The 21,090-nt window shown below is 47.4% G+C and overlaps 1 protein-coding gene across 5 annotated transcripts in view; it reads right to left on the bottom strand.

Moving 5' to 3' along the window:
- The window catches only part of SLC45A1 (solute carrier family 45 member 1), a 311,140-nt gene that overhangs the window by 26,813 nt on the left and 263,237 nt on the right, over positions 1 to 21,090 (bottom strand). For 4 of the 5 annotated variants that reach the window (XM_075906383.1, XM_075906380.1, XM_075906382.1 and 1 more), the window contains one exon: positions 1,737 to 2,144. In XM_075906383.1, the coding sequence (XP_075762498.1) occupies positions 1,737 to 2,133 (397 nt within the window). In that variant the 5' untranslated portion in view covers positions 2,134 to 2,144. Of the gene's footprint in view, positions 1 to 1,736; positions 2,145 to 21,090 lie in introns of those variants that run through there. The other variant, XR_012897286.1, reaches the window with a different exon arrangement.

Genomic DNA, 21,090 nt, shown 5'->3' with positions numbered 1-21,090 from the left:
AAATGCATCACTAAGGCAGAATATGACCTCGATCAAAAGCAGCCATTTATGTTTGAAAGAATTAGGCAGCGCTGTGCTGCATATTGCTATGCCTCCTGCATTCAGGAACCTACATTTTATTTTCAAAAGGGATGTAAGCTCTTGAAATGTTGGCTCCTAAGTGCCTACATCACCTTGGAAATGGGATCTAGGTTCTTCACCATTAAAGCGTTGTAATGCTGAGTGCAGCATGACCTTAATGCCTTTTAAAATCTTGACTTTAGCACTATTGACTTCTTTGTCTTTCCTGGAGTGGAAGCTGTGAACTACAGCACGTCATGTGACGCTCAGCTGGCACCAGCCTGACCCAATGCAAACCAACCCAATTCAAAGTAACAGTGGAGTTTGACAAACAGTGTCAAATGAACTGGCAATTATTTTATCCCATAAGGTGCAGTGCTCTGTTCCGTATGAACAGCTTCACAGCCCTACATAGGAGGATAGCCTGGATTGCAGCAGGAAATCAATGTGTGACTCCAAATGCTGCCTGGATGGTTTGGGGCTAGGTACCACTGTCTGAGGACAGGAACTATTTCTTCTCTTTGTACTTTCAAAACTGATTTCAGAAGAAGAGAAAAGGATGTTACTCACCTTGTGGGATATACGCCTTCCAGCCCATGTCTGTGCAGAGAAACGGGTCACAACCTCAACAGAAACCCTAACTCCGGGCTGAGAAGTAAATGTATTCATCTCTGGGATGCCTTCTTGAACGCAAAGCTACCCCCCACCTTTCCACCCAGCTTGTTGACAGGCCCAGATAGAGTTAGTCTCCATATTCTCCTTTTGGAGACCCTGCCAGCTTGAAAAAGAAAGGACAAAGGGAGGATATGATAGAGGTCTATAAAATCATGACTGATATGGAAAAAAAAGAATAAAGAAGAGCTATGTCCTCCTTCCCATAACACAGGAACTAGGGGGTTACCAAATGAAAGTAATAGGTAGAAGGTTTAAAAACAGAAAGAAGTATTTCCTCACACAGTGCAGGCATGTGGAACTCCTTTTCAGATGTTGTGACATCCATGACTATAACAAGGCTCATGCATTTATCTAGTTCTTTTCTGTAGGATAGGGCCATCAATGGCTATTAGCCAATATGGGCAGGAATGGTGGGCCTAGCCTCTGTTTGTTAGAAGCTGGGAACGGGCGACGGGGGATGGATCATGTGAGGATCACTTGTTCTATTCATTCCCTCTGGGGCACCTGGCACTGGCCACTGTCGGCAGACAGGATATCGGGCTGGACGGGCCGTTGGTCTGACCTCGTTCCACGAGGCGTACAGATAGTTCGGAATAACTACCTAGTTCCAACTATCTAGCCCGTGCCGTGTGTAGCCGCGCGGCACGGGGTTCGCACTAGCCGGCTTTTAAAAATGGCAGAGCCGGCTTTATGCTAATGAAGCCCAGGAAATTCAAATCCCGGGCTTCATTAGCAAGTTCGGTATGCATACATTACCCCGCTAGTTCGAACTAGCGGGGTAGTGTAGACATACCCTGAGAGATCTCTGGTCACATCTTGCCCACCTCAGACAGGGCCAGTGAGGTATATTCTCCATTTTGTTCTCTAAAATTATGGATAGTGGTCCCAGCTTCCACACCTCAGGTATCAACACTGTATAGTAAATTTAACAGCAAAGAAGAGAAAGAACTCTGTGACAAACTCATCGCTTGTGCAATGGAAATGCAAGAGAGTAAAATTACCTAGTATTGGACTGATAAACCACACCATGCCATACAACTGATCTGGCAGCCCCATCTGAAGCAGCACAGGAGTCACATAGGCCGTTTCCATGGCATAGCTGAACTCAATCCCAAAGAGAATACACCCATTAAACAGCAGTTCTAGGAAAGATCTCTGAGGGTGGAGATCCCCTAAGTCAAGCAGATCAATAGGGCATGGTGTATTTGGGGGTGGAGGAGGAGATGGGCGGATATGTTTTCTCCTCTTTGGGTGTCTTTTAAAGTTGTTGGCACGATGACTGATGTGGCGAGACACAGATCCGGAATAGCCTGAAACCTGTGACCTCCAGAACTCCTGACAAGACAGGCTGGGGAAAAGCGCCTCGCTGGAAGGGGTCGCTGTTGCTGAAGGGATCATTGTGAATATTCCTGGGAGGAAAAAAAAAGCTGAGGTTCAGTATTGGCATGAAAGAGAAATGTCATCGGATTTTAACTGCTGGCGTTTCTGATCATGGAGCATATTGAAATATTGAACACCTCTGTCTGTCATAGAACATATGATTTTAACATAGGAAATAAATGTGCTGCTGTTCTTGCAGGTCACTACAGTTCATGTACAACATAGAATCAATATTGTGAGAGGGAAGATGTGCCAGTGATGAAGGACAAGTCCCCAGTCTGATCAGGTGCAGCAGTGCTATTTGCAGTGATTAATCATGGGAGCTAAGAGGTTGCTCATTCCCTCCACCACAGCATTTTGTGAAGTCTATGGTAGCAAGTCCAGGCTGCTTCCTTCCTTAGATCTCTCTCTCTCACAGAGAGTTTGAAAGGCCTTTTTATTGTCAATTAAGAACCCTAAGAAAAACAAAGACAGGACTAAGATAACTTCAGAGAACAGCACATCTTCTGCTTTACAAACTGACAGTGTGATACACAGGTTCACTACAGAGAAAATGAAAGCATGGTAAAAACAGAGGCAGACTATTAGTTATTAAATTAAGTTTATTTTTGAGAGGACCACATGTCAGTTATGACAGAACGCACCTATCTGACATCCCTTCCAGTTCCTCACCTTCACTTTGAGGTACATCTTCTACACAACATTTTAATTTACTTGCTCTGCACAGAAAAGCTCATGGTCATTTTTTTTTTTCACATAATAATTGGAAATCAGCTTCAGTTGCAGCACCATTTCTGGTTTGTGAACCCACATCTTATTTCCTCCTTCTCTTCCCTTCTATGTCACTTGCTCCAATACTTTCCTGACAACGTGAACATTCCTGGATTCTTTGCTGTTTTCCTTCCAACTTTGCGTGCACTAAATCTTGCCTAAGCGCAATACATAACTGACTTCAGAAACAACCTCTCTTGGAGGTGTCTGAGTGATATACCTTGGCACAAACCTATGGAAAGACAGAATATTTGCAACAGAGTAGTCTTTCTGTAATGCCCTTTTAGCTGTCTTTAAAGATTTGCTAGCTTATCTGATGCTGGATGAAAAAAACCCAGTTACTTACCCCAGAACTGTTGTTCTTCGAGACGTGTTGCTCATGTCCAACTGCCTGCCACCCAGTGCTGCTGCCTCTGGCACAGAGGCAACAGTGTGGGGTGTCAGCAGCCTCTGTCCACAGAGGATCCAGCCGATGGCCGGGGGGGGGGGGGTGCAAACGTGGAAATTGCCCAGGGCCAGATGATTGAAAAGGGGCCTGGAGCTTCATTCAGCTGCTGACACTACCGCAGTAGCAGTGGAAGGAGCAGCTGGAGCCCTGGACCCTTTAAATCGCTACCAGTGACCCACACCACCAGGCCATGCACTCCAAGCAGTACTAAGAGCTGGGGGGTGGCGCATACACCATGCTCCAGGCAGTCCTGAGGAGAGATGTTAACATGTAGATAACTACACAATTAACTGATAATCCTGGGTGTATCGGTTAATCTTGTTGACTATTTGCATTCCCACTCTTGCTGGCTCTGTTTCAGAGGCAGCAAGGGCAGAGGGAAGCAGGAGCTGATGCCTGTGGGAGCCAGCTTTAAGCCGCCTCCCCATGAGCATTGGATCCACCTCCCCACATGCTGCTGCCTTTATCAAAGGCAGCTGTGTGTGGAGCAGGGGCAGGAGAAGCTGCCATGAAGCAGCCCCTGTCCGCAGGGAGCTCGGACCCTCTGTGGACAGGGGCTGTGTGGGGAAAATCAAATAACTCCAATTGTGTCTAAGGGGGGACACTGGAGGAAATCAAAACTCTCTAAAAGAAAACTGCTGTAAGGGTTAAACGTTTTCCAGACCTCTCTCCCTGTATCAGAGTGAAATCAAATTAACTCTAATCAAAGACCCTTACAAATGCCTCTCTCAACTTCATGGAGACTCCTAGTCTGTCACAAATTATCATGTATACTCTTATCTTTGTCACAGTTTGCCTTGTAAGACCACTCACTCCACATTCTCATGTGCCTTTGTTTTGTAAAACTTACTTCTAGCACTCCTGGGGTGAACAGAAGTCTCAGAGTACTTCTGCTGAGACTTTGATATGTTAAAGAATAACAATCCACAACTGTACTGTCTAAGCATTCTGTATAAAGGATCAAAAAACCTGTAACTCAGGGCTGACTGCTACAGCTGCCAGCCTGCATGCATGCATAATAAAGTTTTCCCTTCTAGATTTCTCTCCTGCCTCACTGATTTGATTTGACCTCCGGCCTCGGACCATTCTGGGGGCTCTGTACCCCAGGGGAGCGAGATTTCCCCCTCAATTTGGTGTCAGCAGTGGGATGGCTTGGAACTCCAGTTGGAAAGGCTGACGACGGGGAACGGACTACAGCGCGCATCTGAAGGGTAAGGGATCCATTTAAAATCCCCCAGTCCGCCTCCCTGTTCTCGTTACCAGCTGGACCGGCTGGCGGTAAGAGTCATCTTTTACTTAAAATTTTTTTTTTGTTAAGAGGCTTTAGGGAAATTTAAAACGAAAACACTGGGTATAGCCAAATAGGGGTTGGATTTTGTTGTTGTTGTTGCTGACTGATTGGTGGCGAGTCCAAGCGCATGGTTTTGAGTGAGTGAAGTCCGGAGGGGGACCGCAGCCGCACCAGTGCTGTCAGTGTCACTGAACAGCTACTGAAAGCAAGGGCGGTTTCCCCCGGCACATAAGGAGTGTGAGTGAACCTGACAGTTTGTGTGGACTCCCACGCAATCCTTGGAGAGGGTAGTACTGTTGGGCTCCTGTGCTGTTCTTGGATAGGACAGTGCTAACATGGGTGGGATTGCTCCCTCAAGTCTGTCTCTGACTGAGGGGAAAGGTTTCTCACAGCCTGGGACTCCCTTGTCTCAGATGATAAGAATTTACAGTCAGCTAGGTAAATTGCCGGCAGGTTTGAAACTAAGGAGACTTAAGGAATTAATGAGCATTTGGAATGGCTATACTCAGGGGAATTCCCAGAATACATGGCCACTGGAGGGTAGTTTTGATTTAACTAAGCTTGCTTATCTTAGAGTTTTCCTCGAGGAAAAACATCCTAACCAGATGGAATATTGGTGCCTCTGGGAGGATGTGGCAGTAAAAAAAAAAAAAAAAGAATCAGAGCATTATGGCTAGCCAAAAAGATTCTATTGAAAAGCTGCAGCAACAATTGGCTACTCTAAAGAAACAACAGGATTCCCTAGATGTGCCATCTGCACCCCCACTTCCTGTAGCAACAACACACTTATATTCCCAATTGACTAGGGATAAGGCTGCCCCAGTCCCAGTCCCTGACCCACAAGAAGACCCTTTAGATTTGTGGACAGGAAGGCTACCGCCACCACCCACATATCACCCACCTCAAGGTCAGGCTTCCTCATCACACCCAACTCAGCCACTGTCTAGCCTAAAAGGACAGAATTCAGACCAACACCCAGCAAAAGAGAAGGCATTTTTTCCCTTACCCGATTCAGATCCTACTGGTATGAATTTTGCACCTATTAAGCCCCTTTCGAAGCATACTCTCCAAGAATTGATTGATAACTTTAACCCTGAATTGCTCAAAGATGACTGGGAGCCAACCCAGATTCACGTTGATACCAACTTCATTACAATTGTAAACAATCGTACCCGGGGTGGGACCCCACGTCAAGTTCCCTTTGAACGACCCTATTTCCCCACTTTATTCAAAAACCCCAAAGGGTCACCATCAGATTTGAGTAACCTTGAGGAGGAGAACTCAAAGATAACCCTTCTGGCTCCCCTTAGAATGTTTCCAGGGGCTACAGGGGGGACTTCACAGCAAATCCACATCCCATGGACTGCTGCTGACATTTTAAACTTTAAGAACATTTGGCCTCCTTTCCGGGAGGACCCCCAAGGATTCCGTGAGGAATTGCGGAGGCTTATTAACATTTACAACCCCACTCATTGACTGGCTTTTAAGAGGTAACCTGCCCCCACATGATTATGCAGCTTTAACTCGGCAGGCTCGGTTGGCACCCCCACATCATGTGGGTGCTCGATGGCCAGAAGATCCTCTCCCCGGCCCCGCCACTGATGATAATGGACAAAATACTTTGAACAATGATTTGGAGGGACTCCTTAATGCTATCGCTGAAGTTGTCCCAGTGCGGCATGACTGGTCAAAAGTACAATCTATTAAGCAAAACCCAGATGAACCTCCTGTCTCTTATGTCGAACGCGTCCTGTCTGTCTTTCGAAAATTTTCCCAAGTCAACCCAGAAACAGAGGGTAATCGTTCCATTGTCGTCTCAATTGTAGTGGACAATTTCCTCCCTGAAATCAGAGACAGGATTAAAAACAATGTTGTAGGCTGGAGAGACAGCACGATCCTTCATATTCAGGGGGCAGCCACACAGTTTTGGGAAAACTTGCAAGCTGACCAGGTAAAGAAAAAGGACTTAAAAACAACCCTCATGGCTATGCAGATAGCAGACCTTCAGACAAAACAAAACCCTAAATGGCGCCCAACTAGTGCACCACCGCCACCTAGAGGCCGAAACTTTATTCCATTTTTCTGGCCGACCCAATTCTTCACAACAGCAATCTCAGCCCCGGGGCCCCATAAGAACTGGACAATGTCATTACTGTGGAAAAAATGGCCACTGGAAAAATGAATGCTGGAAGCGCCAGCAGCACATGGCACAACAGAATCAGGGTCTCTGGCATAACCAGAACCAGCTCAATCCTGCTGCTACTCCCTGGCCTGATCCTCCAAGCAGCCAAGGCCTGCGTCCACAGACTAACCCATGTGTTAACCACTTTAGCAATGATCAAATTCATTCCAGTAATTATTGACTATGCCGTGAGGTCCTCACATTACCTTTGCAGACGTCCCCCCAAGTTCCTGAACCTTTTGTCTCAATAACTGTGACCGGGCAACCCCACAAGTTTCTAGTTGACACTGGAGCTACCCTTTCTACTTTAAGACAGTCTGAAACCTCTCTTCAAAAATCTTCTTCTGTGATTCATGCTGTGGGAATAGGGGGTCAGTGTATTCCCCACCCAGTTTCAGAAACCACATCTGTAACTATTGGACCTTTGTCAACTGAACATTCCTTCCTATTATCTCCCTGTTCTCCTGTAAACCTTATGGGACGTGACTTGTTGTGTAAATTGGGTGCAAACCTTCTCTGTAGAGAGGAAGGGATATTTGTTGACCTTCCCCCCCCATCAGGCCCCAAAATTGATGGCCCCAGGTACGCCCCAGGCGTGCACCTAGAAGCTGCAAGGGTATCTAATTCATGTGTGATTTGTAAGCAGTTTAATGTTGCAGGAGGAGAAAAAACAGCTACAAGTGCCACCCCATGGCCAGAAGGACCATTTCAATTTTTGCAAGTAGACTTTATTGAGCTTCCCAAGTGTATGAACTATCAGTATTGTCTTGTTATAGTATGCTTGTTTAGTGGCTGGATTGAAAGTGTTCCTTGCAGAAAAGCAGATGCTGTGACTGTAGCAAAGAAGTTACTAACTGAAATCATTCCTAGGTTTGGAATACCCTTACGAATTGATTCTGACAGAGGGAGCCACTTTACTGCATCCCTTATGATGGCCATCTGCAAGGCTTTAAATATCTCTCATCAGTTCCATACCCCATACCACCCACAGGCTAGCGGCCACACGGAAAGAAGAAACCTAGACATAAAACGACGGTTAGGAAAGGTCTGCGCTGACACTGGACTGAAGTGGCCAGAGGCCCTACCTTTAGTACTAATGCATCTTAGAAATACACCCAACAGAAAACACAATCTCACACCTTATGAAATAGTCTTTGGCTGACCCATGGCAGTGGGGCTCTCTCCCCCAAGAATTGTAAAAAGCCTAAGTGAGGAGTTCAACTCCCTGACTATGTTATCCAACTAAATAAGCTTGCTTCTAGCTTGCACCTTCAGGTGAAGGAAGCCCTCCGAGTACCTACTGATGTACCGTGCCACAACATCCAACCAGGCGACTACGTGTTCGTGAAGGAACATCGCAGAAAGAATTGCTTGGCAGCCCGGTGGGAAGGACCGTTCCAAGTGCTGCTCATCACCCACACAGCAGTAAAGGTGAAGGAGCGCCCTTCGTGGATCCACGCAAGTCATGTACGCCGAACTGCAGATCCAACAGAGCTGATTGACCCCGTCACCCAGGACCCCTCCCCGGAGGAATCACCTGAGGACGAGGTTCAGCGGACCGAGGCGGCAGACTCTCAAACCAGACTGTCACCAAACTGGCCTCCACCAGGAGCTTCAAGATACAACCTGAGAGGTAGGACTGTACCAGCAAAGACCTTCAGGTGAGCCTGGCGCCCCATAGCTCTCACAAAGGGGGATCCATTCCAGTATTGAGTGAACTAGGAGACTACAAAATCTCAAAGAGTGCCTGCAGAGGCAAGCCAAACAATACTAACTGATTAAGCTTAGTTAAAGAGACTGCTTTGCTAGTTGCTAGCTAATTACTATATTATTATCCTTCTACTTTAGAGACTTAAGATACTATAATAAGATGGGGATTGTTTTCCTTCTTTTAGTAGTCAGAATAGCCTTAGTATATAACTTTCCCCACCCTTATCGGGAAGCCCTGCAGAAGATTGTGTCCCTCACCAATGCAAGTGACTGTTGGATATGTGAACAGCTTATAACAGGCTCTGAAGGCCTTTTACCATTACAGTTTATCACAACTCCTGCCTCCCTGTGGACCAGCAGTACTCTACAGGAGAGCGGGAGTGGGTAGATGCCCAGAATGATAACGCTGTACCAGGAATACATAGTCATGGGGAAAACAGGCAGATTTGGCATAAAAATCTAATTGCCTCAGGAATTCCCCTAATTCAAGCATTACATCCATCAGGGACTATGTTTCCCTTATGTTTTGAAACTCATTAACTGTTGCATTACCTGCACCAAAGGTACTTTGAGACAGTGCAATCACAAATCCCAAAGATCTGCTCACAACCAAACCAGAGAGGTATTGAGGACGGAAAATTTGGGAGATGGGGATGGGCTAAGCATCCTAGCAGAAGAAGAATACCTAAGAATGTCCAGGATAAACTATGAGTAATACTCCACTAGGAGTATTAAAGGGGGGAATTGTGGGGAAAATCAAATAACTCCAATTGTGTCTAAGGGGGGACACTGGAGGAAATCAAAACTCTCTAAAAGAAAACTGCTGTAAGGGTTAAACGTTTTCCAGACCTCTCTCCCTGTATCAGAGTGAAATCAAATTAACTCTAATCAAAGACCCTTACAAATGCCTCTCTCAACTTCATGGAGACTCCTAGTCTGTCACAAATTATCATGTATACTCTTATCTTTGTCACAGTTTGCCTTGTAAGACCACTCACTCCACATTCTCATGTGCCTTTGTTTTGTAAAACTTACTTCTAGCACTCCTGGGGTGAACAGAAGTCTCAGAGTACTTCTGCTGAGACTTTGATATGTTAAAGAATAACAATCCACAACTGTACTGTCTAAGCATTCTGTATAAAGGATCAAAAAACCTGTAACTCAGGGCTGACTGCTACAGCTGCCAGCCTGCATGCATGCATAATAAAGTTTTCCCTTCTAGATTTCTCTCCTGCTTCACTGATTTGATTTGACCTCCGGCCTCGGACCCTTCTGGGGGCTCTGTACCCCAGGGGAATGAGATTTCCCCCTCAGCTGCTGACACCCCACCCTGTTGCCTCTGTAGCAGAGGCAGCAGCACTGAGTGGCAGGTAGTTGGTCTGCGCAGGGAGCGGGTTTTTAAACTGGCTCCCCTCCTGGACTGGTTCCTGCCTGCCCCTCGATGCTGCCGCCTCTGATACGGTGGCAGCAGTATAGGGTGACAGGGGGCTCCCTGGGAGTGGGGCCCGAGAGCACTGGCTGCTATCCCCGCCCCAGGGGACTATCCAATAGTCATGTAACTGCTAAAATTGATGTAGTTACATCACTATTCACTTACACACTAAAATCCCTAGCCCTGAGAGCCAGCTACACTCAGACATGCCTTTTCTGGGAGCCCTCCCTACGCCCATGTTGCCCAAGGGCCAGCAGAGCCTGTCAACTTCACTGCTGGCATGTTTTGGTGGCTCCTACATAACCCATTGACTAAATTCACGTTCTATGCCCTGGACTAAGCAAGCTACCAAAAATAACTTGCCAAACTTTTCTATTTCCCTCAGCCCTGGTGATGTAACTAAAAGTCAACATCCTCCTTGCATGTCATCTCTTTGGTATCACTCCCTACAGATCCCATAAACAAACAACTTCCTATGTACAGGCAGTCCCCGAGTTACGCGGATCCGACTTATGTCGGATCCGCAGTTATGAACGGGGCCCGTCTCCCTGGTCTCCAGCAGACCAGGGAGAGGAAGCAAAGCAGCGGAGCACGTGGGCAGCGGACAGCCCAGACGCATCTGGGCTGTCCGCTGCCCGTGTGTTCCGCGGCTTTGCTCCCCGTCCCCCTGGTCTGCAGACCAGGGAGACGGGGAGCAAAGCAGAGCAAAGCCGCGGAGCCCGAGGGCAGCAGGACAGCCACGGCGTGTTTGGGCTGTCCCGCTGCCCCCGTGCTCTGCGGCTTTGCTCCGGACACCTGTGGTACAGCAGCTGGAGCGCTGCCGGTTGGTCCCGTAGCGCCGCTCTGGGTGCTACTGGACCAACCCGGCAGCACCCCAGCTGCTCTGCCCCAGGTGTCCTGATTCAGCCACTGCTGGTCAGTTTCAGCAGCGGCTGAATCAGGACACCTGGGGCAGAGCAGCTTGGGTGCTGCTGGGTTGGTCCAGTAGCGCCGAGGAGCGGCGGCGCTACTGGACCAACCCAGCAGCACCCAAGCTGCTCTGCCCCAGGTGTCCCCAAGTCAGCCGCTGCTGAAACTGACCAGTGGCTGACTACAGGATGCCCCTGCCCCGGGCTTCCTGGAATCAGCCGCTGATCAGTTTCAGCAGCGGCTGAATCTGGACGCCAGTTCCGACTTACATACAGATTCAACTTAAGAACAAACCTACAGTCCCTATCTTGTACGTAACCCGGGGACTGCCTGTATAACCTGATTTTGCTAGGGAATAATGACAAAATATCATCTACTCTGTGGTTGTGTGATGAGTTACTCTTCCTTTTGGGGTGCTATCTGATATACCGGGGTACCACAGCCTGCCTGTTCCACCAACCAAGGCTCCCTTACACTCTGCTGCTGAGCCAGGTACCCATAAGCCTTCTACAGCACATAGAGGTAAGGACCCGCACAGACACTGAAATCAGCTTTGTATGGCAACGCTTCAGCCAAGAAATTGCCCAGCACTCAAGTCCACACACCCTTTGGAGTGTGTAACCTAAAAGTGTTGCCCTGCTCAGAACTGTACAGCATTCGCTCATGACCGGAACCCTCCATCATTGGGGAGGAAGAGTTGCACGCTTTTCTCTCCCCAGCTATGAAATCCACACATTGGTTTTAGAGAAGACAAAAACAAGTTTATTAACTACAAAAGATAGATTTTAGGTGATTATTAGTGATAGAAAACAGATAAAAGATTACCCAGCAAATAAAATCAAAACACAATTTAAGCTTAGATACTAAGAAAACTGGAAACAAGCAGTAATTTTTCATGCTAAATGTTGCTTTAAGTAGATGGCAGTTTCTTGAAGGCCAGCTGCACTCAGAAACCTGGGAGATTAGCATCTCCCAAGACCTATTGTTCTCCAGAAACAGCTATTGCAGGGGCTGACAAACTACAGCCCACAGGCTGCATCTGGCCCATCCAACATTTTAAGCTGGTGCTTGCCAGGGAGCTGGGTTAGGAGCTTCCCCTGCTCTGGTTCTTCAGCTTGGAAGCAGGGTTGGGAGCTTGCCTTGCTCCACTCTGCACGGCTCCTAGAAGCAGGGGCAGACCAAGGACTCTGCACACTACCCCTGCCCTGAGCGCCAGCTCTGCAGCTCCCATTGGCTGGGAACCAAGGCCAAAGGAAGCTACAGGTCTTGTGCCTACAGCCAGGGCAGCAACAGAGCTGCATGGTCTAGCCTTTGCATGGGAATCAGAGGGGAGATGGACCTCTGCTGCCAGAGCCTGCTTCAGGTAAGCACTGCTTGGATCCTGCAACCTTAGGCCTACCCCACCGCAACACCCTGCCAGGGGCGGCATTTTTGTATAATTTTTGGTGGTGCCCCATTAGCCACACCCCTTTGCCCCCATTAACCACGCCTCTGGCCCCCATTAATCAGGCTTCTGGAGATAACACGCTCGGGGCAAGATGGACACATGATCAGAAGTAAAAGGTGTCATGGTTGTAGGGACAACCTTGGCTCGAGTGATCATGAGCTAATTCAGTTCAAATTACATGGAAGGATACACAAAAATAAATCTGAGACGAGGGTTTTTTATTTCAAGAGGGCTAATTTTAATAAATTAAGGAAATTAGTTAGGGAAGTTGATTAAACTAAAGAAATTATGGATCTTGAGGTGGAGGAAGCCTGGGCTTATTTTAAGTTAAAGTTGCAGAAGCTGTCAGAAGCCTGTATCCCAAGAAAAGGGAAAAAATTCATAGGTAGGTGTGTTAGAACAAGCATCTCAAAGAGGTGATTAAGAAAAAGCAGAAAGCATATAAGGAGTGGAAGATGGGAGGGATTAGTAAAGAAAGCTACCTTATTGAGGTTCGAGCATGTAGGGACAAAGTGAGAAAGGCTAAAAGTTAGGTAGAGTTGGACCTTGCAAAGGGAATTAAAACCAATAGTAAAAGGTTTTATAGCCATATAAATAGGAAAAAACAAAAACAAAAGAAGAAGAAGTAGGACTGCTAATTACTAAGGATGGAGTGGAGGTTAAGGATAATCTAGGAATGGCCCAATATCTAAACAAATACTTTGCTTCAGTCTTTAATGAGGCTAATGAAGAGCTCAGGAATAATGGTAACATAGGACTAAGGCTATGGAGGTAGATATTACCATATCCGAGGTAAAAGCCAAACTTGAACAGCTTAATGGGAGTAAATCGGGGGGCCCAGATAATCTTCATCCAAGAATATTAAAGGAACTGGCACATGAACTTGCAAGTCCATTAGCAAAATTTTTTAATAAATCTCTAAACTCGGGTTGTACCATTTGACTGGAGAATTGCTAATATAGTTCCGATATTTAAGAAAGGGGAAAAAAGCGACCCGGGTAACTACAGGCCTGTTAGTTTGACATCTGTACTATGCAAGGTCTTGGAAAAATTTTTGAAGGAGAAAGTAGTTAGAGACATTGAGGTTAATGGCAATTGGGACAAATTACAACATGGTTTTACAAAAGGTAGATCGTGCCAAACCAACCTGATCTCCTTCTTTGAGAAAGTAACAGATTTTTTAGATAAAGGAAATGAAGTGGATCTAATCTACCTCGACTTTAGTAAGGCATTTGATACAGTACTACATGGGAAATTATTGGTTAAATTGGAAAAGAAAGGGATTAATATGAAAGTTGAGAGGTGGATAAGCCACTGGTTAAAGGGGAGACTACAGTGGGTCATACTGAATGGTGAACTGTCAGGTTGGAGGAAGGTTACTAGCGGAGTTCCTCAGGGATCAGTTTTGGGGCCAATTTTATTTAATCTTTTTAATAGCTGACCTTGGCACCAAAAGTGGAAGTGTCCTGATAAAATCTGCAGATGACACAAAGTTGGGAGGTATTGCCAATTCAGAAAAGGATCGAGATATCATACAGGAAGATCTGGATGACCTTGTAAATTGGAGTGATAACAATAGGATGAAATTTAATAGTGAGAAGTGTAAGGTTATGCATTTAGGGATTAATAACAAGAATTTTAGTTATAAGCTGGGGACACATCAGTTGGAAGTGACGGAGGAGGAGAAGGACCTCGGAGTCCTGGTTGATTATAGAATGACTATGAGCCGCCTCTGTGACATGGCCATGAAAAAGGCTAATACAGTCTTGGGATGTATTAGGCGAGGTATTTCCAGTAGGGATAAGGAAGTGTTAGTGCCATTATAGAAGGCATTTGAGAGACCCCATTTGAAATACTGTGTCCAGTTCTGGTCTCCCATTTTTAAGAAGGATGAATTCAAACTGGAACAGGTACAAAGAAGGGCCACTAGGAGGATCCGAGGAATGGAAAACCTGTCTTAGAAAAAGAGACTCAAGGAACTTGGCTTGTTTACCTTAAGCAAAAGAAGGCTGAGGGGGGACATGATTGCACTGTTTAACTATATTAGAGGGATAAATACCAGGGAGGGAGAGGAATTATTTAAGCTTAATACCAATGTGGACACAAGAACAAATGGATATAAGCTGGCTAGTAGGAAGTTTAGACTTGAGATTAGACGAAGGTTTCTAACCATTAGAGGAGTGAGGTTCTGGAACGGCCTTCCAAGGGAAGTAGTGGGGGCAAAAGATCTATCTGGCTTCAAGATTAAACTAGATGGTTTTATGAAGGGGATGGTTGATGAGATAACATGATCTTGGTAACTAATTGACCATTCATTATCAGTGGGAAATAGGTCAATGGAGGGATGATAGGAGTTGCGATAGAGAACTTTCTGGGTGTCTGGCTGGTGAGTCTTGCCCACATGCTCAGGGTTTAGCTGATCGCCATATTTGGGGTCGGGAAGGAATTTTCCTCCAGGGTAGATTGGCAGAGGCCCTGGAGGTTTTTCGCCTTCCTCTGTAGCATGGGGCACAGATCACAGCTGGAGGATTCTCTGCAACTATTTGAAGGCTTCAGTATCTGAGATATAGGTGAGAGGATTATTCTAGGAAGAGGTGGGTGAGATTCTGTGGCCTGCATTGTGTAGGGGGTCAGACTAGATGATCATAATGGTCCCTTCCGACCTTAAAGTCTATGGCTGCATCTAGACTGGCAAGTTTTTCCTCAAAAGCGCCCGCTTTTGCGCAAAAACTTACCAGCTGTCTACACTGGCTGCTTGATTTTTGCGCAAAAGCACTGATGTTCTACTGTCTGAAATCAGTGCTTCTTGCGCAAATGCTTTGACGTTCCCATTTGGGCAAAAGCCCTTTTCCGGAAATGGTTTTGCGCAAGAGGGCCAGTGTAGACAGCTAACAACTGTTTTGTGCAAAAAAGGCCCGATGGCGAAAATGGCAATCGGGGCTTTCTTGCGCAAAACCGCGTCTAGTGCTTTTGCGGAAAAGCGTCCGTGCCAATCTAGACACTCTTTTCCACAAATGCTTTTAACAGAAAAACGTTTCAGTTAAAAGCATTTGTGGAAAATTATGCCAGTCTAGACGTAGCCTATGAGTCTGTGTCACCCCTCTCGTAGGACTTTTCCCACCAATAGGGATTAGTTTGGCCCCCATCATCCCTCCCCCGTGCAACTATCCTGCAATTGCATTAACCCAATGTGTGTGACATTAACTCGGGGGCAGAGAGGGTGGGGGAAGTGTTCCCTCTAAGGCTATGTCTACACTTGCGGCTTCTTGCACAAGTACAGCCGTTCTTGCACAAGCACCCGCAAAGCATCCACACTGCCCGCCTACTCTTGTGCAAGGAATTTACTGTATGGCGTGGTAAGAGAAGGCAGTTTGCGCAAGAGCTATGCACTTTTCTAACAGGTGTGAGAGGGCAGTGTGGATGTTCGGCAGGGATTTCTTGCGCAAGAAACCCCTATGGCTAAAATGGCCAGCAGAGCTTTTTTGCGCAAGAGTGTCCAAACTGCCATGGATGCTCTTGTGCAAAAGCACAGCTCGCACATGGCTATGTGGATGTGTTCTTATGCAAGACTTCTTGCACAAGAAGCCACCAGTGTAGATATACCCTAAGCGTTTCCTCCCATGAGCAGGATGAATTTTGTGTTGTGCACCAGTACTGAGTTCATGTGGCTTGTTTGGATGTGCCACTGTGGCACCCAAGTTATTAATAAATATTTTATAAACCTCTACCTTTTGGCTACGTCTAGACTACATGCCTCTGACGACAGAGGCATGTAGATTAGGCTACCAGGCATAGGAAAATGAAGCGGCGATTTAAATAATCGCCGCTTCATTTAAATTTACATGGCTGCCGCGCTGAGCCGACAAACAGCTGATCAGCTGTTTGTTGGCTCAGCGCTGTAGTCTGGACGTGCGGGTGTCGACATCAAAGGCATTTGTCGACCACCCAGGTAAACCTCATCCCAGGAGGCATACCTGGGTGGTCGACAAATGCCTTTGATGTCAACAGCTGCGCATCCAGACTACAGCACTGAGCCGACAAACAGCTGATCAGCTGTTTGTCGGCTCAGTGCGGCAGCCATGTAAATTTAAATGAAGCGGCGATTATTTAAATTGCCGCTTCATTTTCCTATGCCTGGTAGCCTCATCTACATGCCTCTGTCGTCAGAGGCATGTAGTCTAGACATAGCCTTTCTTTCTACTGCCATGTCTCCTCCCCTTGCTCCATCAGCTCCCCTGGTGCCTGCTGCCCCCCAACTCCTCACCTTCCTCTGCTGTCCCGACTCCCGACCTTCTCACTGCTCTCAGCCTTCCTGCAACCTGCTCCCCTCCACCAGCCCTTCTCTGCCCCCTGTGTCCACTCCTCCAGTAGCCCCACTCTGATCATGTGAGCTACCCCTCCTCATCCCTTCTTCTAACACTTCCCTCTACACACCTGCCCTGCCTCTCTCCTCTGGTGCTGGTCCCTCCCCTGAAGGTGTCTGCCCTTCTGCTTCACCCCCAGAATCCTCTGGCACCTGCATCTTCCCTTAGCCCTGCACCCTCTTGATGCCTTCCCCTTCCCTCACTGCCTCTGCCCCCTTTGCCCTCTTTTTCCCTGATGCCCACCCCCTCACCACCCTCTGCCCCGTTCCCCTCATGCCTCTGTGCCCTCACACATGACTTGCTCCATCCCAGCCTTCCTCATGCCCACCCCTTCTTTCAAGCCTTCTCCCAGCACCTTCCCCTCTAGCCCCCAATGCCCTTACCCTCTCCTCTCCCAGCATCACCCTGTCCCCCTCCCACTGACACCTCCCCTCCTGCCCTTTTCTTTATTGTCTTCACTTGGCCCCCTGGCATTTGTCTCTCCTGCACCCTGTCTCTTGGTGCCTTCCCCTTTCTTCTCCTGACCTGCCCCCCTCCCCTCAGCACAAGCCCCTTCCTCTCCCACCCCTTCCCTCCCTTCTGCCTTCCAGTTTGCGGGGCTGGGGCCCATGAGAGAGGGTGGGCCCGGGCCCCCCTACCTCCGCCCCCCCTTAGGAGGGGCTGAGAGCAGACAATTGAGATACCTTGGGGACAACTGAGTGTAGCTCGTCCCAGGGGAGACTAGAGGTCGGCCGGCAGCCAAGGAGGGCGCCACGACCATCCAGACTGAGAGAAGGAGGAACGGGAGCATCCCTCCTTGGCTGCCAGCCGACCTCTAGTCTCCCCTACGATGAGCTACACTCGGTTGTCCCCAAGGCGTCTCAAAGGTCAGTTGTCCGCTCTCAGCCCCTCCGAAGGGGAGGGGGCGGAGGTAGGGGGCCCGGGCCCATCCTCTCTCATGGGCCCCAGCCCAGGGCCCTAAGGACACACTCCGTCCAGACTCTGTCTGACTGGTGGGGTATTCTCACCAGTCTGGCCGCACTCTTAAGGAGCCCCGACCTAGGCTGCTTCCTACCGCCGCTTCTCCTTTCACGTCCTCTGCCCCCATGCTCTGCTCTGTGCTCCACTCCCTGTCTCCCTCCTGCCTTCTCTGACCTCCTCCGTCTCCCTCCTCTCTCCACGCTCTCACCCTTCACTTCTCCACCTTCCGCCGTCTTCTAGCTCACTCCTCTGTTCTCCCTTCTCCCTCCGTTACTCTCCTCTGTCTCCTCTGCCTCCCTCCTCTCTCCTCTACGCCCCTTTTCAATGCGACGCTCTCTTGCACCGGCACCTCTCCCCCTGACATCAGGGATGCACGCACACTCTGGCCCCGCCCTATGCCCACGTATGGCCCTGCCACAGCTTCCCAGGACTCGTCCTTCCTGCATGCCGCTCAACTGCACAGCCGCACGAGAGCAAGCGGTGCAGACCACTGTCAGAATGCCGTGCTCCCCATGCAGCACGGGGGTCGGCACCATTAGAGTGTGGGGGGTCACCCTTGCCACCGCAGGGCAGCCCCCGCCATCACAGCTCGCCAGCTGGTAATATCTACTTGCCACGGGCGAGTGGATTTTTCAAGCCCTGCATATGATACAATAGGATAATCATATTTGGTACATGCCTTATCTTGCCCAAAACTTATCAATTCCATAATCATGTTAGAACACTGTTTCTGGGAGGAATATGGGGAGTAGTGTCACAGTTTGAACATCTGAAAAGAAAACAAAACAAAAACAACCAAACCAGGATCTTTGAGCTCTTTGGCTTTAATAGGAAGGTACCATGGGAAAGGAAATATGTGCACTAATTTTAGTGCTAATGATGTTTTTGTTTTTATAGCTTTTGGCTAACATCATTAGCATTGCCCTCTAACTACCTGTCACAATCGAATACTGATACAAAGCTCAACTCCCAGCCCACGCTCGCATCCTGACTGTGGAATGCCTATATTTGGAGATGGAATCTTTACCAAGGTCTTATAACCTGGGAAAAAGGCGATTTAGGTTTTAATTCTGGGGTTGACAACCATTTACCCTTCAGAGTAATTGTGCTTATGTTGACCATCAAGAAAGGTTTCTACAGGCATGTTAGCAATAAGAGGGTGATCAGAGAGGGCGTGGGGCCTTTACTGGATGAGGGAGGTAACCTAGTGACAGATGATGTGGGGAAAGCTGAAGTACTCAATGCTTTCTTTGCCTCTGTCTTCACAGAGAAGGTCAGCTCCCAGACTAATGCCCTAGGCAACACGCATGGGAAGGCGGTAGCCAGCCCTTGGTGGGGAAAGAACAGGTTAGGAACTATTTAGAAAAGCTAAACAAACACAAATCCATGGGTCCGGATTTAATGCATCTGAGGGTACTGAGGTAGTTGGTAAATGTCATTGTAGAGCCTTTGGCCATTATCCTTGAAAATTCATGGAGATCAGGAGAGATCCCAGATGATTGGAAAAAGGCAAATGGAGGGCCCATTTAAAAAAAAAAAAAAAAAAAAAAAAAAAAGGAAGAAGGACAATCCAGGGAACTACAGACCAGTCAGTTTAACTCAGTACCCAGAAAAATCATGGAGGGGATCCTCAAGGAATCCATTTTGAAGCACTTGGAAGAGGGGGAAGTGATCAGGAATAGTCAACTTGGATTCACAAAGGGCAAGTCGTGCCTGACCAATCTGATTAGTTTTTCTGATGAGGTAACTGGCTCTGTGGACATGGGAAAGTCAGTGAATGTGACATACCTTGACTTTAGCAAAGCTTTTGATACCGTCTCCCACATTATTCTTGTCAGCAAGTTAAGGGAGAATAGATCAGATAAATGTACTGTAAGAGGGATAGAAAGCTGGCTAGACTGTCGGGCCCAATGGGTAGTGATCAACATCTCGATGTCTGGTTGGCAGTCGGTTTCTAGCGGAGTGCCCCAAGGATCGGTTCTAGAACCAGTTTTGTTCAATATCTTTATTAAATGACCTGGATGAGGGGATGGATTACACCCACAGCAAGTTTGCAGAGGACACTGAGCTAGGGGGAGAGGTAGATATGCTGGAGGGCAAGGATAGAGTTCAGAGTGACTTAGACAGATTAGAGGATTGAGCCAAAAGAAATCTGATGAGGTTTAATAAGGACAAGTGTAAAGTCCTGCACTTGGGATGGAAGAATCCCAACCACTGTTACAGGCTGGGGATCAACTGGCCAAGTAGTAGTTCTGCAGAAAAGAACCTGGGGATTCCAGCGGATGAGAAGATGGGTATGAGTCAGCAGTGTGCCCTTGTAGCCAAGAAGGTTAATGGCATATTAAGTTGCATTAGGAGGAGCATTGCCAGCAGATCTAGAGAAGTGATTATTCCCCTTTATTCAGCTCTGGTGAGGCCACATCTGGAGTGTTGTGTCCAGTTCTGGGTCTGTTTAGTTTGCAGAAGCGAAGAGTGAGGGGGGATTTGAGAGCAGCCTTCAACTTCCTGAAGGGAGGTTCCAAAGAGAATGGAAAAAGGCTGTTCTCAGTAGTGACAGGTGGCAGAACAAGGAGCAATGGGCTCAAGTCACAGTGGAGGAGCTCTAGGTTGGATATTAGGAAAAACTATTTCACTAGGAGGGTGGTGAAGCACTGGGATGGGTTCCCTAGGGAGGGGGTGGAATCTCCATCCCTAAAGGTTTTTAAGACTCGGCTTGACAAAGTCCTGGCTGGGTTGATTTAGTTGGGATTGGTCTTGCCTTGGGCAGGGGGCTGGACTTGTGGACCTCCTCAGGTCTCTTCCAGCTCTATGATTCTATGATCAGTCCATTGTTATCAAATGGCTTGCAACTTGATGTAAATTGGGCATTCCATAAGTGGTCGCTTTTCTCTTCAGAAGTTTCTTTATGAACCCCAAATATTAAAATTAGCACTGAAATCTACTAGCCTGGGCTCCCCTGAGCTCTGATATGCAAGGGGAATGTCTTTTTGTTTCTCAGTCTGTGAGGTTTTTTGTTTTTGCTTCTCATTTGTTCATTCACTTGTTGGTTCTGAACTCTTGCATGCTGTTGCTCTGTACACAGAAATTGACAATCCAAATGTGACTGCTAGGGATGTGAATGATTAACCAGTTAAGTAATAAGCATCACCCTGAATGGGTGATGCTTACTGGTTATGGTTAACTAGTGAGGGCTGGAGGGAGATGGAATCCAGCCAAGCTGGGCAAGAGTAGCTTCCTCCCCCACCCCTGTTAATCAGTTAATGGGTTAAACTTAACATTTAATGGTGTACTAAGTAAATGGGATTTTACATCCCTAGTGACTGCATTTCAGTGAAGTGATTCCTGTAAATAATTCAAATATACATAATGCACTTTGAAATCATTTGGAATGAGAGGTTCTGCAAAAGTAGGAAATATTCTGGGATTCAGCACTTTTCAATTAAAGTATCCTTTACTTATGG

This window comes from Pelodiscus sinensis, chromosome 23 (assembly GCF_049634645.1).
Source record: "Pelodiscus sinensis isolate JC-2024 chromosome 23, ASM4963464v1, whole genome shotgun sequence".
Taxonomy (NCBI): domain Eukaryota; kingdom Metazoa; phylum Chordata; order Testudines; family Trionychidae; genus Pelodiscus; species Pelodiscus sinensis.
The sequence above is the reverse complement of the archived record's forward strand: the minus strand, read 5'-3'. Positions and strand labels throughout refer to the sequence as shown.